At 45.0% G+C, this 18117-nt stretch overlaps 2 protein-coding genes across 5 annotated transcripts in view; both read left to right on the forward strand.

Annotated features, from left to right (window-relative positions):
* CDK14 (cyclin dependent kinase 14) overlaps positions 1–18117 on the forward strand; it is a 405136-nt gene that overhangs the window by 338039 nt on the left and 48980 nt on the right. For 3 of the 4 annotated variants that reach the window (XM_088161466.1, XM_088161506.1, XM_088161481.1), the window contains one exon: positions 2775–5978. The exons of the other annotated variant lie outside the window; for it this stretch is intronic. The gene's annotated coding sequence lies outside the window, so the exon portion shown is untranslated. Of the gene's footprint in view, positions 1–2774; positions 5979–18117 lie in introns of those variants that run through there. 4 annotated transcript variants of the gene reach the window in all.
* Positions 6487–17860, forward strand: FZD1 (frizzled class receptor 1). The gene has a single exon (XM_088161446.1). It carries the CDS (start codon positions 6502–6504, stop codon positions 8257–8259), a length of 1758 nt encoding a protein of 585 aa, XP_088017572.1. The 5' UTR covers positions 6487–6501; the 3' UTR covers positions 8260–17860.

Genomic DNA, 18117 nt, shown 5'->3' on the forward strand with positions numbered 1-18117 from the left:
AGATGCATGCTGAGAATTACTCCTGCTCTGATCTCATCCTGCTCACTCTCTAAATAGCATTCATGGAAAACACACACACATCTAAAAGACATAGAAAAACAACTTTTCTCCACTCTATCTCCCCCCCTCATGCACACACACCTTTACAATTTGTGTATCTTGAAATAGTAATGCAGCAAATATGATCTGAATCTCATTTACATCAGTGGAAATGGGGAGTCATTTCTTTAAAAGGAATGTCCTTGAAGCACAGCAAGAGCAGCATGAGGCCAGAAGTAAGAGCTCATCACATAATTTCTCCTTGCATCACAGCCTTATGAAGTTCTCCTCCTTTCCCTTGTATCTGTGAAATCAACAGGTCTGCTCTAGGGAGTAAGGATTGCCATCTTAGGCCCTTAAATCAGCCTCTCTGTGTTTGAAGAACAAGAGAGAGTCTGTGTTTTCAGGCACTGTATGTAACTGTAGAAGAACTTGCTCAAGAAAGGGAAATAAAAAGAGAGTAAAAATGTTCGCATTCTCTGAACAAAATGAGCTGTGATCTGCAATTGCCCTTTTAAGAGTTGTGACTTTTTCTTGTTCTCCGGAAAGCTGCTGGCAGCAGCAGCCGGGCTGCAGCCCCTTGCGCCTCTCACCCCAGCACAGAACATGTCAAGGAAGGCAGGCAACATACGGCTTTAATTTGCAAGGGATCATCTACATTTCTTCTGAACAGAAAAGAAAACCAATTCAAATCTCCACATACTCCATCTATCTTGAATAAACAGCATTAAGGAAAAAATGCTGTGGGTATTGGGAGGAAGAGACTCTTTGTAGTCTGCTTTGACTGTGCATACCGCTTCTCCTCATGCCTCTTTAAAACATATAAAATCCTTGTAATGGGGGCCTGACTTACACCAGTGCTGGCCAAAAATTGCTCTTTATTCCTAGCCCATGATACCTGGTAGAACATTCATGTTGCAATAGGTATCACTCAGCAGGAATCAATTCTATTTCTCTTGTTTCCACAACCCTCAAATACAGATAAATATACAATTTTTAACCTAAACTGACAATTGCAAACTAATATAGCAAATTAATAAAAGGCATATAGAAAGTGAAGTGGAATGAATTTGAGTGTAAGCTGACCTGGGCCACCCGATGGTCAGAGAATTACTTGGTATCTTGTCAAATGCTTGTTAACAACAACTGCCTCTGCACTGAGGTGACTTGCTGAGCACTTGGCTGTACAGCCTTGAGACCCTTTGCTGCAGAAAGTATTCTGGCTGCTGACTGCACCATCTCTAAGGTTTGTGTTCAGCTCCTACTGATTTTCTTTGCCAATCACTGCATGTGTTTGTTATTTTTGTCAGCACAGGCATACTTCCAAGAGTCTTCTAGATGTTCCAAGAAATGTCAAAGGCAGGCTTTTAAATTTTAAGATCTTGCTCTTCTGACAAGACTAGGTCTGTGAGATGCTATGCCCATGGCCCTGAGGCAGATGGCTATGTCACTGGTATGTGGTAAACTGAAAAGTATCTTACCATGCAACTGTAAAAGCTGCTTGGGAGACTTGTCCATGAAACTTCTCTCCAGAATTTTGGTTTGTAGACCTCAGTGTCAACTTCTAGGGTCAAACATCTTACTTTAAGGAGCATGTATTATCTGGATTAATGATTTGATCATCTAAAATGCATGGTAGATTTAATATGGCAACTTAAGGCTGTACCTTATTTCATCTTACAATTTGGGATATATGACACTGTAATCCTCTCTCCTTCATTTCACTGTATTTAGAATCTTTGTACTAATTCTCCTTCATCTCACTGCTTTTACAATCTTTGTACTGATTTTTCAGCAAGTGTCCCTGTCTGTGCATTATGAGATTTGATGTGATGTGTATTGCCAGTACTCGGAGATTAAATGAGACCCAACTGAGATGTGAATCTGTACTGTCTCATTTGGAATCTCCCAAGAAACTTCATTCACTTAGTATACACATCGTTGCCCATCACAGATTACATATTTTAATCCCTCTTTCTACCCAAATCTCAAAAATCCTTTCTTTCCATACAGAACTAATTGCACACAAAAAATATTAACTGTTCTTATCATCCAAGATTCATGCTCAACATGAAACAAAAATCAACTTTTAACTTATCCCACTGAATTACGATGATCTTACTTTTAACCCTTTATTTGACATTTAAATTATGAAACCTTGAATCAATTAAAAACCTAATTATTTAAGCATAACTTTTGCTTTAATTTGGTGGACAGATATAATTTATATTATCATCTTGGCTTATATCTTATTCATTTGGGTGCTCACTAGCCTTTCTACATACACATTTGTGCTTATATTTGGATTCTCTGTGTGTAACATAGGTCTGTGAGATAAAACTGAGTAATTTCCTCTAGGGAAACAAGTTTTTCTTAAGTGCTATGGAATGGAAGCATTCACTCTATCCTATTTCTGCCAGTCATATAGAGGAAAACAAAATCCTGTGATGACTTTTTGCTTTGTTTCTTTACCAAATTAAAGATTTACATAGCTGCTTTTTTTTCAGACAATCCCCCATCTCCCATAACAAGTAAAGCAAACGTGAACCAGCACTCTAAGGATAGTATTGGTACATAAAAAATGTAAGAGGACAAATGTCATACTCTGCCTATCTGCCAGAGTCCTAAGTTCCCCTAAAGGCTACTATAGCTAGTAACATCTGCATATTGTTTTGAAGTAAAAGCTGAAATTAATTTTTATTATTATTTAATGCCCAAATTTTTGTTTCTTTTAGAATGGAGGATTGTCTTTCCATGGCAAGGGAGAAGAGTGCCTGTGCTTTAAGAAACAGACTGTGTCTTCATAAGAACATTATTATTGTCATATTGACCCGAGCAAAGGTGGCATCCAGTCCAGTCTCCTCTCTCCAGCTGTCACCTATGATGGACACCTCAGGAATCATTAAAAGAACAAGAGGACACACAGGAATAATTCCCTGTGGATATGATGTGCAGTACTGGGCTTGCATGAAGAAGTAGTGTATTTTGTTTGACCAAGACATATACGTGGAAAAATAAGACAGACTTTTGGTCACACTTTTCTGTGAGTTAGGATCACGTTTCAATTAAGAGCAATTGCTTACCGTTTCCTAAGATATTTATGAATTAAGCCAGTTCTGAAAGGAAAAGGATGGCAGCTTTAGAATAGAGAGGACATTGACGATGTTAATGATGGCAAAAAATAGCATTTATTAGCTAAGCAAAAAGGAGACAATTACCTTACAGTCTGTTGATTTGGAGAGGGGTAAGTGGGAGGGAGCAGTGTTGTATGTTGAAGTAGAAGGAGATTATAATGTACTATCAGGCCAGCATCTCTACTGAGTCCACAGTTTTGGGTGGAGTTAGGAAACCTAGTTCCCATGTGGACTTCTGTGGGACAAATTCTGTAGTTTCTCTTAAGGATCAGGTCTGAAATGAGTGGGAGAATGTCTGTTTTGTGAGAAAGATTCCCTCACAAACAGCACAGTGATGTGTTTGGTCTGTGAAGATGGCCTCCAGGAGTTCAGGCTGGAGCTGAGTGGTCTTTTCAGCAGTAGAACTACACGGAATGCAGCTGTGCACTGGATGAAGTACAGCCCTGGAACGTGAAATACAAGAGCAGGGTATGCTGGTGATTTGATGGCAGGGGGTGTTCATTGCTGTAGGAGTGGATGGGCATCAAAACACATCTTGCATTTCTTGCTCAGGCACAGTTTAAACTGATCTGATGTTTTGGGCCACAAAGGATTATGCTCTAATGATGAGTTTTGTGGTTTGGGGTGTTTGAAATGTAGGACAAGTGCTTCTGGGAAGATTCTTTCCACACAGGATTTTCTTCTGTTATGTGAAAAATCATTAAACAGTTAAAATGAGTAAGTCCTAGAAACTTTTCTGAACCTACCACCTCTCAACCCTTGTTCTTCTCCCCACAATACTTCAGCCCCGTTTCTACTTTTTCTGAATTTTAAGTAGTTTTTCTCAAGCTGCATTTAGCTTTTAGCTAATTACTGCATTTAGATAGCTACTGCTTCAGAACCAAAACAAAAAAAAAATTGCTTGTTAATCCAAAAATGTGTTTGGTTTTCCTTCTGTACCAGTCGGTCTGAAAAAATCTATTATGTACCATGTACAAACCTTATCTGTATACATTGGTCTTTCTCCTGAGTAGAGATGGTGTTTTTCAGTTTGAGAAGTGTTTCCTTAATATTTCAAATGCAGACCCCAGTAGGTAGAATTTCAACGAACTGATGATGCACTTAGGCATCTTAATTACCTCTTCTGGATTGTGTGATGTGTCCCCAGGTCTAAAAAGAACAGGCAGAAAGCCAAGGAGGCTTCCCAAGACTAGTCAGAAATTCACTCATTGTCTATGAGAGAGCATGGATAATATTTATTCCAATCTAAAGATCCAGTGTTCAATCTTTTTAGGATGAACAGAGAACCAATACTGCTATTTAGGGCTGATTATAAATAGGTTTTGTGCTAGAAAGAAGTTAATAATTTTAATTACTGATGTAGATCTGAAGAGAAAAATCTGTAGCTTCAATACAGTTAAATAAATACAATATTTAAGGAATCAAACTGTTCAGCAGAAGATGGATAAAAGGTATTTGCATGTATCATTTTTGAACTACGGTCCTCTGAGAAGAGAGTTCTTGACAGAACTCAATGAACCTCAGTAAATGAGGACATCAGCAATCAACATTTTTAAGGATGTGTAATTTTTCTAAACATGATTCCACTCCTGCAGTCGTTACACAGCATAGATTTTGCTCTTAATTAGTTTGAATGTGGGACAGTACTGCTGGGAGAAAGAAAGTGGCCTAAATAGCATGGTCCAAATTTTATCTGTAGCTATCCAAGAAATACGGATGTCTTTTATTAACCCTTGCCACCTCTGACAGCTAGAAATAAATGCTGGAGCTGGCTTATTACTAATGGATTTTTGGATCTCAATTAACATGTAAGGAGGAAAGGATGGGAGCATGCTGCAGAGAAGGAAGACAGCTGGTGGGACAAGCTTCATGCCTGGTTCAGCTCTGAATGACAGAATTAACCTTTGGACAAATATGAGAATATTTGCACACATGACGGAGAGCCTTAATTACTGAATGTCTGGAGAACAGGGCAGGGTTCTTCTCTCCAGGAGCACACTTTATTATTCTTATTCAGTTCCAATGAGTACAGTAAATCCCCTATTCAGCCTTCATCATTTTTCTGGACTGTGCATTTCGGGAGAGCGAACAGGACCTCCATTCTATTTGTGCAATGGGGCTTCGGGCATGCAAAAATGGCCACTGCTGGCAGTCACTGTATGCCAATTCTCCCCCTTCCCCAGAATATAGCAAGAATTTTCCAAAAAACCTGACGGGAGGCATCGCAAGTGACACAGCATTCAACTTGAGTCACACTGGAACAGTTGTCCACTAAGCAGAGAGAGGAAGGGAAATGGGAAAGCCTTATGGGGATTATTTTCGTATGTCGGGCTGCTGCTGTGGACACGATGGGAGGAAGGCGCAGATAACACACCGGTCGGTAGCGAGTTGCTGGAAGTGTTTCTGGGGAGAAGCGAGTTTTAGCCGCTCCAACATCACCGCGTATGCGATGTGCCACATCGCGGGCTGCGCCTTCTGCTGCGGCTCCTGCCCGCGCCTCGAGTGACCGCAGTGTGTCTCCCACATTTCAGACCTGCAGATATCCCGACTGCGCACTGCTCCCCGCAGCACAGTCCCGGCAGCGCCGCGGCTCCCTCCTCCAACCCTGCCCTTTGCTATGTGCCAAACATCGATTCCCCCGCCCGGGATTAGCCCGGCTGCTTGCGCGGCGGGGGGCACCGGGGGTGACGGGCCCCGGCCCGGTCCGGGTACGCCGCTCAACAGCTCCAACAATCGTCATCACGGGGGAATCCAAAAACAGCCCCGGGACAGCCGAGGCCGGCGCGCCGCCGACCGCCACGGCACAGCCCCGTCGCCCCGCTCACCGCCCCGCCGCGGGGCCCCTTCCCCAGCGCCGCCCCCGCCGCCTTTGTGCGCGGCGCGGGGCAGCCCCGCGCCCGCCTGCGCCCGCCCCCGGGTGAGGCGTTGGGAGACGGTCCCTTACGCAGGAAAGTTCGGCGTCGGTTTCAAGGCTCCTCCCTCCGGTGAAGCAGACTGCGGGGCGCCTGGAAACCGGTCGGAGGGAGCGCGGCGCGGCGAGGCGAGGGGCGCGGGCTCGAGGGGCCGGCACAAATGGTCAGGCGGCGGCGGCGGAGGCGGCGGCGGCGGCGGTAGCGGCGGTAGTCGGAGGCGCGGCGGACGCTGCCGCCGGTGCGGGCAGAGCTGCGCGCTGCGCTCAGCGCTCCGCGGCCGCGTGAGTGGCGGCCGGGGCTGCCCCGTCCCTGCCCGCCGCTCCCTTCATGAGTCGCAACTTCGGGCCGGGAGGAGCAGCGGCGGCGGCGGCGGCGGGGCGGCGGGAGCCCGGCAGGGCAGGCGGCACCGACTGAGCATGGCCGAGCGGCGCGGGCCGGCGGTGAGCGGCGGCGGGGAAGTTGGCAGCGGCCGGTGCCCGCGGCTGCCGCTGCTGCTGGTGCTGCTGTGGGCGGCGGCGCCGCCGGCCGGGGGGCAGCTGCCGGCGTCGCAGTACAACGGCGAGCGGGGCATCTCCATCCCTGACCACGGCTACTGCCAGCCCATCTCCATCCCTCTCTGCACTGACATCGCCTACAACCAGACCATCATGCCCAACCTGCTGGGCCACACCAACCAGGAGGACGCGGGGCTGGAGGTGCACCAGTTCTACCCGCTGGTGAAGGTGCAGTGCTCGGCCGAGCTCAAGTTCTTCCTGTGCTCCATGTACGCGCCGGTGTGCACCGTGCTGGAGCAGGCCCTGCCGCCCTGCCGCTCCCTCTGCGAGCGGGCCCGCCAGGGCTGCGAGGCCCTCATGAACAAGTTCGGCTTCCAGTGGCCCGACACGCTACGCTGCGAAAAGTTCCCGGTGCACGGGGCTGGCGAGCTCTGCGTGGGGCAGAACGCCTCGGAGCGCGGCACCCCCACGCCCGCCCTGCGCCCCGAGAGCTGGACCAGCAACCCGCACCGCGGGGGCGCCGGCGGCGGCCCCGGGGGCCCGGGATCCGGCGAGTCCCGCGGGCGCTTCACCTGCCCGCGGGCGCTGAAGGTGCCCTCCTACCTGAACTACCGCTTCCTGGGAGAGAAGGACTGCGGGGCGCCCTGCGAGCCCGGCCGCCTCTACGGGCTCATGTACTTCGGGCCCGAGGAGCTGCGCTTCTCCCGCACCTGGATCGGCATCTGGTCCGTGCTCTGTTGTGCCTCCACCCTCTTCACCGTCCTCACCTACTTGGTGGACATGAAACGATTCAGCTACCCCGAGCGGCCCATCATCTTCCTCTCAGGCTGCTACACGGCGGTGGCCGTGGCCTACATCGCCGGCTTCCTCCTAGAGGAGAGGGTGGTCTGCAATGAGCGCTTTGCCGAGGACGGGTCCCGCACCGTGGCGCAGGGCACGAAGCGGGAGGGCTGCACCATCCTCTTCATGATGCTCTACTTCTTTGGCATGGCCAGCTCCATCTGGTGGGTCATCCTCTCCCTTACCTGGTTCCTTGCTGCTGGCATGAAGTGGGGCCATGAGGCCATTGAGGCCAACTCCCAGTACTTTCATCTGGCCGCCTGGGCCGTGCCAGCCATCAAGACCATCACCATCCTTGCCCTGGGACAAGTGGATGGGGACGTCCTCAGTGGCGTCTGCTTTGTGGGCATCAACAACGTGGATGCCCTGAGGGGCTTCGTGCTGGCCCCCTTGTTCGTCTACCTGTTCATCGGCACCTCTTTCCTGCTGGCTGGCTTTGTGTCCCTCTTCAGGATCCGGACCATCATGAAGCATGACGGCACCAAGACAGAAAAGCTGGAGAAGCTCATGGTGAGGATAGGCATCTTCAGCGTCCTCTACACGGTGCCGGCCACCATCGTCATTGCCTGCTATTTTTACGAGCAAGCTTTTAGGGAACAGTGGGAGAGGAGCTGGGTCACGCAGAGCTGTAAGAGTTATGCCATTCCCTGCCCCAACAACCACAGCGGCCACCACCCGCCCATGAGCCCCGACTTCACTGTCTTCATGATCAAGTATCTCATGACCTTAATCGTGGGCATCACCTCGGGCTTCTGGATCTGGTCTGGGAAAACCCTGAACTCCTGGAGGAAGTTTTACACCAGGCTCACCAACAGCAAGCAGGGCGAGACCACGGTCTGAGACCCCTGCTTGCCAGGCTAGGGAGACGCGGGCAGGCGGAGGACTGAGGCTCTGCCTCCGGGAAGCAGCTCCTTATCCAGCCTGGGCAAACTTTTGGGACTGCGAGTGGCTTCCGCAGGCGGCGGGGAGCGGAGGACGAGCCAAGGGGGACCCCAGTGCCTGGGATCTCCGGGCTCTGCCCTCCCCATGCCGCTCGGGCTGTCTCCTGTAGGAGCTGAACGCACTGTCAGGTTGGGGAGAGGGATGTAAATAGCCTCTGTAAGATTTTGTAAGTATATTTGTATTTAAATTACAAAAAAACTCACTTTTTTAATTATTTAGGACACTTCTAACCCGTTTGCAGATTTTACTGCCTCGCTTCACCCCCACCTCTTTTTTTTTATTTAAAGAAGAAAAAAGGCTTTGGATTTTTATTTCGTAGGGCAGGATGGGAAAAGCTGCCGGTAAGAGAATGGAAAACAAACCCCCTTCTTCTCCCCCACACAGGTTTCGTAATGGCTTTGCTTGGAATTTCAGCTGTATGAGCAGGAGGGCGCGGAGCGGGGCTGCGGCCGGGGGCGCCTCCTGACCCGGGCTGGGTCCTGGCCTCGGTCCGCCCGCGGCAGCGCGGAGGTGGGGATGGGGAGGAGCGCCGCTTCCAGCCCCGGCCCCGGCCCCGTCTGGGGATCGCGGAGTCCCGCCCGGTCCCGTACGGGGAGGACGTAGAACCACCCGGGCATGGCGCGGGGACGGCCCTGCACCGAGCCCCGGCCCCGCTGACCCCGCCGGGCCTTCCCGGGGGTACAGCCAGCCCGGGGGTACAGCCAGCCGCCCTGCTCGGGGCGGGCCGGCCGCTCTGTGGAGGGAGAGCCCCGGGCCGTGTGCGGGGCTGGGGCCGCGGCCGGGGTGCCAGGGTCTGGCCATGCCGTGCGTGGTGCAGGAGGAGTTGGCCCGGTTCGGTGTACGAGTTGGGGTTCAGCACCGCTTGCACCTGTAGCACCTCCTATGGCTCCGGGGGTGGATGGCGACAGAGATACAGCGAAATTCCCTCCTGCTGGGGTGTTTTCCTAAGCCCACTTTCCAGTCCGGGAGCGCCCCGCGGGTGCTGCTGCCGCCGCCTGCCCCGGTCCCTCCCCGCCGGGCTGCTGCCGGCTGGGGTCAGCAGGATCAGGAAATACGGGCTCAGTGAAAAGAGCTTCATCGGAATAAAAACGCAGCATTCAGTTTGGGGCTTTTGTTTGTTTCTTCCCTGCCCCCTAGTTACATTCATACACCAGCTCTTCATATGGCAAACGTTGGAGCCATTGCCATTCCTCTGAATTTTAATTCATTGAGATTTAACTCATTACACATCATGAGGGTGTGATGATTTTTGCCAGTAGTAAAAACAATGGAAAGGAAAACAGAAAAGCAGAATGCTAAAGCACTCTGGTGAGATGTGAGACCTGAAAGAGCCTCTGCTGTCTTTTTTCCCCTCTTTTTTCAGTACAGAAATAACATTGCATACTGCAAGGATAAGATACCGTGTATGCAGTATATCTACTACCTTGTATGCTCCTGGGTGTGTGGGATTGTGCTTTTAATACATTAAAAAAGTTAAAGACGAAATTGTAACTTTCAACAGATGCATTTGAATATGTAGACCTCTGTATGAAAAACAGCAGAATGCTTCTCTCCTGATTGTATTGTTTTAAACTTTTTTTTATATTACAAATGCCTGTATTTAGGTTCATAAACATTATCTATGGCTACCATACCCTAAAATGCAAAATTATTTTAATTTGGTATGCATTTACTTCTGTTCATTATCACAAGATCATCTATATTTATAGAGGAATAGAAATTTATATATATTAAATACCATATTTTTAATTTCTCTGAAATAAATTGAGGTTTTGTACAAAAGTAGCTTGTCCCTTTACGTATTCCTCTAACTCCTACTATGTGAAAGCAATGTATATACTATAAGATGTGTGGGATTCCATTTTTCTTATGTTGAGTTCACAGTAACAAGCTGGAATTCAGTGTAGGAATTCATTGTGCATTTTGGTTTTTATCTCTGGGCCGGTCTAGATTAATCCTTCAAAAGAAGTAATGTAAACTGTTTAGGATCTCTGACAGGATATGGTCAGTGGTGTGAAATCCAAGAAGAGGTCTGCTATATGGCAGGAGAAGAAAGAAGCTCACCAGTTCTTTTTTGGTGGCTTTGGTGAAGGTTTTTGTTTGTGATTTTTTTGTTGTTGTTTTTTGGTTTTGTTTTTTTTTTGTTTTTTTTTTTTGTTTTTTGGTTGCAGGAAAGGGTTCTCTCAACCTAGCATTTCTTCTCATTATCCTTTTTATTAAAATTTTAAAAATATTCTCAGTGCTTAAAATGACACTCAAATTATTTGCAATAGTTTTATTTTCCTGAATTTGGACTGTTTGGTTAATCCACAGTTAAATGTTTATGGAAGCATTTCAGCTGTATGGAAAGTACACACATTCTTTAACTTTTCAAAACAATACACTTTTTTTCTTTTTTTTTTTTTTCTGTAATTCATTGTTTGAAGTGCCATTCGGTAAGTGTGGGTTTATTAGGAAAGGCTGGTTAATTATCAAACCTGATTTTTGATTTTTAGTGTTATAAGCTAGCAAAGCATTTAATTCTGTAGATCTGGAGGCAGATATAAATGATTTTTGGCTTGTTTACTTCTTTCAAATCGTGATGCATAACAGCCATAGAGAAGTAAGGGAAGCTTAACAGAATTTCTCTAATGTGAGACAAGGGGGCAGGGTTTTCTCATTATTTAAAAATTCTTTCTACACAAACATAGTTCTTGCTTTCTCAGATATCTGGACATTTTTCTCAAGTTTTTTTGTTTTTGTTTTTTTTTCCTCCTTTTTAGGGGGGTTTAAAATTGGGCTGGTCAGCACTCTGCTAATGACCTGAAGTACGAGCCATTCATTTTCAGTTACAATGGAATTCTTTTTGGTCGGTGTGTAATTACATTTCAGCTGTTTCGGCTGATCTGTTTTCTTGCAACAATGTATGTGATTTATTTATGGATGGGAGAACACATTTATTTGTAACAGAGATGTTTATGGTAAAGATGGGAAGACCAATTTTTAAAAATACTTCTCAGAAATGAAGAATGGAATTTTTTTTCTACAAGAAGTAAAGTGTCAGTATTTACAGTTCATGATTTGCAGTAGATATGGATCCCCTTCAGTTCTCTGGAATTCTATTTTTTTTTTTTTTTTTTCAGAACTAAAGCTCCAGATTCAATCTTGGTTATTTTAATAAATATACTAGAGAGTGCAATATGTTCAGAAATCTGTTGAAAGGGCACCCCCTGCTTTTTTCTTTGCTAATTTTTGTGACCCTTCACAGGGCAGTAATTGGCAAAGGTCACGGTCATCACTGAATGCTGTGGTGCTGTCTGTGGGGCTCATCCACTTTTTTATATTTTATTTCGCAACATAATGGTATTTCAGATGCCTTATTAACAAAATACAAAGATATCTTTTGCATGGGGCATCAGTAATGGTTTACTGTTAAAAATAGATCTATCCCTTAGTCCAGGGGGTTTAGATGGGGGTTTTTACAACATAGTCTGGGTAATTGATGTGCCATGGTTACCAAAGAAAGTATCAATATAGAGTAAGTAGAAAGTATCAGTACACAAAGAAGCAGTTTTTCCCACTTCTCTTGTCCCTGACAAGGTTGTTAATATAAGAACAAAACTGGTATGACAAGAGTTTTTCTGGGCTGAAGTTCTTGTTTAAGCATTCCATACTCAGGAGCTTTGCTTTCTCTCATGGGATATATTTATACCCTGAAATGAAGGGACACTCGAAATCACCATTCCCTTGAAGAGTGCTGTAGCCTGAAGAGCTGGGGATGTTGATTTACTGTTTATCCTTCAGTAACAGTAATGCTCTTTAAAGCAGTGGCAAATTTGTGGTATTGGAATGAAATTATATGCTGTTTCCATAACAAATCCTATTGGAAAAGAGTAAGATTTCTGGTTTGTTCATATAGTAATGCCCAAAATTTCTGGTATGTGCACATCCTTGTGTGTATTTGTGTTGTGTTTGGTTTTGATTTTTTTTCAATAGAGGGGCAAGACATTACTGAAATCTGTTGGGGCTCAATTCTGCCCTCTGGATGATGCCCACCCTTCTGCTGCCATCCCTTTGTACTTTTTAAAAAAATACTATTAAAAGGGATGATAACTAGGTATGAGAAGAGACTGCTGTTTATTTACATGATGAGTATTTTTCAAAATAGGCTATGGGCTAGTATCTCATCAGTCTTTTGCCAATCTCAGTCACAAGAGACAATTTTCAGCCTGACACTGTAGTCCTTTTTAAAAGGTATGCACCCTGAAGCTGACCAGAGAAAGTAATCCTGAGTTTGGCATGACACACTTAAAAATTATTGAGAGTACTCTTGCAAGAAGTTTGCATTTGTGTGACATAATCTTCCACCCCAGTGCTGCATGGCCTCAGAAAGAGCTTCAGCTAGCAAAACTCGAGACAGATGAAGAGGTGCTAAGTCAATGCTTACCTATAAAAATAAAGAAACTGAGGCATAGCTCTGTTTTTATCATGATTTTACCCTCTAGTGCTCAGGCACTGGAATTACATTTTATTTGATAGATGTTTCCAATGACAGCACTACATGACTGGCAATACTGTGCAAAATCTGAATATCAGCCTCACCCCCTGCTTTTAATTCTCCTATTTTATTGGTTGCTGTTTGCATTGCTGGACCTAGAGCATCATTGCTCTGCATGTTGTGCAAACTTGGAGTCAATGGATCATATGGATTCTGAATTCAAATGTTGATTCAAAAATGCAAGCCAGTAATCTGATTTAGAGCCATTACAAGAGGAGGGTTGCTCTTGCATCCATAGCTGTGAGAGTTTTTCATATTTGTAAATCTCTTGCCTCTGTTGTTCAGTTGAGCTGTAAGGCTTAGGCAATGATTCACGCTCATTTGGAGAAAGAGAACTTTATTTATCTTGCTTTGGACTGACCCCTTTGCTATTTCTGTGTTTACAGCATAAAAGAGAAATGCTTTGTTCTGAAGCTCCTGATCAATTTTGAAATAGCAGTACCATAATTTAAAAATGGGTTAGCACGTTTAGGAAGCAAGACTTGTCTTACAGCTGAGGCCTTGGTTTCCACAGTTTAGTTTTTAGAAGTCTACAAGCATTTTAAGATGTGAAATAGCTTCTTAAGAACAAACTAAGCATGCCAGGATTAGGTCTTGGACACATTGCAAGCATTGTGAGCCCCATATTCATTTGTGTAAATGGTGTTAAACACCATCACCACCCAGTGATGGTATTGAAGTAGACTAGATAAGCTGTGTAAGAAAATAAGAAAGGTGTAATTGCATTTACATGACAACTTAAATTCATTCTGCACCTTTGTCATTTGAGGTCACTAAATGGAGAAGCAAATATAATTTCTGTCTTATGGGAGAGATTCCAATGAATTAGTAAAATTGACCTTAATAAACAATATGTAATTGCAAGTGTAACATCTTCCACATAAAAGCAATACCACTTTGATAGTTCAGTTGTAGACAGTGCTTTAAAAAAATTTAGCTACTTTAAAACATGCTGAATTTGTAGGCCATGAGAACTGTGTTTCAGATCCCAACTTGTGTTTATTCTAAACTTCCAGTGTAACCACATCAGAGAGTCTTCCAGGCATGAGGTCTTGCCCTTGTTTGCATTCAAATCAGCAGCATTAAGTTGCTTATCTTGAGGCTGAGTAAATAAACTCCAGTTTTCTACTCAGACAACGCTTAATGAAGACCTAGACCCAGTCCAGCTACCGACCTCTTATGAAGTGAGGCCCTCACAAGCCTTGCCTTGTCCCTGTATCCCAAGGCTTTGTTGCAGTGCATGAGAAGTATTGGGCATGATTGAGCTTCACTAAGGTGAAACTTCACAATAACCATTAAACTGATGTAAACGTGCTGCATGGTGAGGCTTCTGTCAGCCACCATATGAAGTATTTTTGATGGCTTGTCGTAGAAATAACTTCTTCAGAAGTGCTGAAGTGATAGACTTTTATGTACAATTAGCTGGCGTTTGGTTGGTTGCATTGTTAGTGGTTTGCAGCATTTAATAAAGTGTTATCCTAGGCTAACATAGAATGCTACCCTATGCCAAAAGTGCAGCATATTTGGTGGAATTTGTCTTCATGGTATCACCAGGATCCTTTTGGGTGAGAGAGAAGGGTAATTTTGTCTAGTTCTAGTATATTTTGGCTAATATTAATTACTTGCTGCAGCACACATTAGGAATATTTCTGGGACAGTTTAATGACAAAGACCACAAGAAAAATGAAAATGTCCTGTATGCCTCGAGTGGGATGTCTGTTTTGTTGCATACTTGTTTGTATAACTGTTTTACATCCTGGGACTCAGTGGTAGTCTCATTGGCTGTGTTTACACACACAGTGGCTCAGTGATGCTCTATGACTAGTGATGTTGTCTCGTTCAGGTTAAGTACTATTGCTTTGGTACTTTGTTTGAGCTTCACTACAGGTTCAGAACACTTCAGAAGGACAAGAGTGTGCAGTCTCTTTGAGCTACACAAGAACATGCCAGCCCCCACCTGACACCTTGCCCACCTCTGGTTCAATGCCTGTAGCTCGACTGGGCCCTGGTCTGTCACTCACTCAGAGGTAGTGTTGGCCCTTTCCTGCAGACTCCATGGATGCCCTACTGGCAGCAGCACTGCTGAGGCTGTGCTGAATTGGCTCATTTTTCTGGCTGCCCCAGCCATGTGCTGGCTTTTTTAATTTTCACCCCCACCTACCTAGGGTGAAGACTATCCTAGCTGCTGTTAATCCATGTGTTTGATGGAGGAAGTTATGGGCAGTATGTGCCCATAACAACTTCTCCATCCTGCTGTTCTACTGCTCTCTTGCCTGTTACTCTCAGGTAACTCCTCTGCAAGTTTCCTTGCTCCAACCATTGTCAGAATATAACTTGGTCAGATCCCCATTTATTGTTGAGAACTGACTGTGCAGTGTGCATCATGTTCATCACAAAATCATTGCTGTTCAAACAGAGAAGTGACTTATTCTCAAGGTGTTTGACAGTTTATTAATGACATTTCACTTTTAAATACAAGCACAAATACTATCCCGAAGGAGCTGATCTAATACTGACAGTACAGAGTGGGCAGGTAAGAATTTTCCAGTTGTTCAAGTTAAAATATTACACTAGTGGTAATATTACATTGTGGTAAATTCACTCCATGTGAAATTGAGAAGGAAAGGCTGCAACACACCTTTATGATTGCCTTCAGGAAAATGAGTGTTTCATTTATGGCCTACTCATCTACAGCTGCATCTAAAGAGGAAATAATAATAAAAAACCAACACACCTCAAGGTGGGTGTCTCAAAATATTTCTATAAATGAAAAAATTGCAGGAAAACCAGCTCATCACAAAGTCAGATTTTGCAATGACTCTTGTTAACTTAGTCCTTATTTTTTCTACAATGGTGAAAGCTTCGCTTTTATTTTCTGTGAATGGGGAGGGTAATTAGTCTCCTCTTAGCATGAAACTGTCTCTTGAAAGACTGCAAGTAGTTTATTTATTTACTTCTTAATTAAGAAAATAGCTATTCTAATTCTGAGGGAAATGAAAGAAAATTTTGCAACCTGCTCAAAGATTTAGCATTTTGTAGGATTGGGCACTTCACTGTTAACAAAATTAATAGAAGCAAATGGTGCTCAGTTATAAGAAAATGGATTCTAACCAATTCCAGTAAAGAGTTGCATCTGGGATGACCTAAGTTGGTGTCTGAGCACCATCTCAACTTCCTGACACAAAGATTTGCAGTTCTGGAGTGGTGAAGCATACCAGCTCTCAGCCCCATGTGACAGTGAGTGCTGTGCTGAGCACTGCTAAGCCTGGAGTCCTTGGTGCTGTGTTGGGGCTGCTCTCCCCGGGGGTGAGGACATGGGGGAGAGAGATGGAAATCAGGGCCTGGGTAGGCAGCTGGCTGTGATGTGCAGGCAAGGAAAGGTCAGAGAGGCAGGAGGAGGGACTGCAAAGGGGGAAGGCAGTCAGAGATGATTGTCTGCACAGGCCAGGTATGAGATGTTGAACTGGGAACTTGTGGCACTGCAGGATATGTGCCTCCCTTGCCAAGGGTAGCTGAAGACCACCACAACTCAGATGTGGGAAGGGAATGGCTTTCCAGAGCATGCAGAAACCATGGGCAGGTCCTCCAGCACACGCCCCAGAGTCACAGAAGGTGGAGGCAGGGAAAGAGCTTATCTGGGTGTTTTGGAATCCCAACAAGACAAACCCTCTTTGTTGCCTCATGGAAGAGGGACAAACAGAGTGGGCTGCAAACCTGGGGCTGAGGCAATGGTGAGATGGGGAGCAGGGCAAGGCAAGGAGCCCAGTCAGAGCCAGCTCACTCTAGATGGCAACCACAAGGCTTCTACAGGTTTCCCTGGATCCTGTTTTCCACTCCAAGATTAAAAATCTCCCTACAGGGGAAAATGGAAAGGAAATTGTGTGGTAGGCTTTGCTATGTTTCCAGCTGACAATTTCCATAGAAGTGGGCAGCTGGCCTCAGTGTTTCTTAAGATATCTTTACAGTAAGAGTAAAATCCTGGCTCTGCTGAAGGCAATGGGCAATTGTGAGCCTCCCGTTGGGCTCCTGAGGGCTGTAATTTCATCTTGGCTTCAAGATGCATTAGGAAGTGCATGGAGATCCTGGGAACAGAAAAAGGGAAAGTCAAAAATGAAGATTTCTCATCCGAAAGTTGTTCATAGTGCTTAGTTAGTTTCATCAGAATTCAAAATGTTTTCAGTGTTTTTCTGACCCTATTTACTAAGGTTATGTAGGTACTATCCAGGGGCAGACATTATCTAAGCATCTGAGTACTTCAGTACCTCAGTTCTGTGTTTTGTAAAAAAAAAGAGATTAGCGCCTCAAAAATGATCAGTTAGCAAATAATTTTTATTTCAGAGTCCTTAAAAAAAAGGTAATAATCTCTGTTTGAAATGGGGCTACTTTTACTTCTATGGGCACTATCAGTCTGAATATCTAGCAGGTATTTCTACTATCATTTGGTTTTAAAATTCTTTGTAAAAGTCACATTTTATATTTTCTCAGAAGTGTTGTTTTCTTGCAGCAGTTCTGGAAATAGCTTTTCTGCCACAGCAAGTGAGTGGATGTGTACCATTTGTGAAGGCAGCCTGGAGAGCAGGCACAGGCAAACTGCAAAACAATTTAACTTGTGGAATTAACACTTCACGTTGACACCCATTAAAAATATTCAGAAATTGACTCAGCCTGCCCATGTTGCACAAATAACATGCTTGGCTTTGAGTGATTCAAGATCTTATCTGCTCTCAGCACAGGTTCACTGTGAAGGGCCTGATCCTGTTCTCATTAACCTACAAAGGAGTTTTGCTGCACACTTCAAAGATAATTATGTGAGCAGCATTTGCAATGAAGCATGCATGATTCCTGTATCTTTTCCCTTTTTTCTTTCTCTTCTTAAAAAATTATACTCCAAACTACAACAAAACAAAACAAAACAAAAACAGTACACTGGGAAGCAGTCAAAATAAAGCTGCTATCTATTGAGCTGTGTTGTTGCTTGAGAGTTCTGTTTGTTTGGAGTTCTGAAGTGCAAATTAGAGTAGGAACCAGAAATAGCTGAGAAGGGTTCGGTTATATTTGCAGCTGAGTACCCTCCATTCCCATCATCTCCCTAATGGGAGCCTTGCATGGCCCATGGTATTTGATTGCACCTTGCACAAGTATTTGCAAAGATCCAGAGCAGAGCTGGTGTATGCAGCCACTGATAATGAATCCTGTAAGGAGCAGTGCCTGGGGGGGTC

The sequence above is a fragment of the Sturnus vulgaris genome, chromosome 1 (assembly GCF_052056855.1).
Source record: "Sturnus vulgaris isolate bStuVul1 chromosome 1, bStuVul1.hap1, whole genome shotgun sequence".
Lineage (NCBI taxonomy): Eukaryota > Metazoa > Chordata > Aves > Passeriformes > Sturnidae > Sturnus > Sturnus vulgaris.

What these genes read in the sequence shown, in the direction of transcription:
- FZD1 (XM_088161446.1), top strand. Translation starts at nt 6,502, where the DNA reads ATGGCCGAGCGGCGCGGGCCGGCGGTGAGCGGCGGCGGGGAAGTTGGC.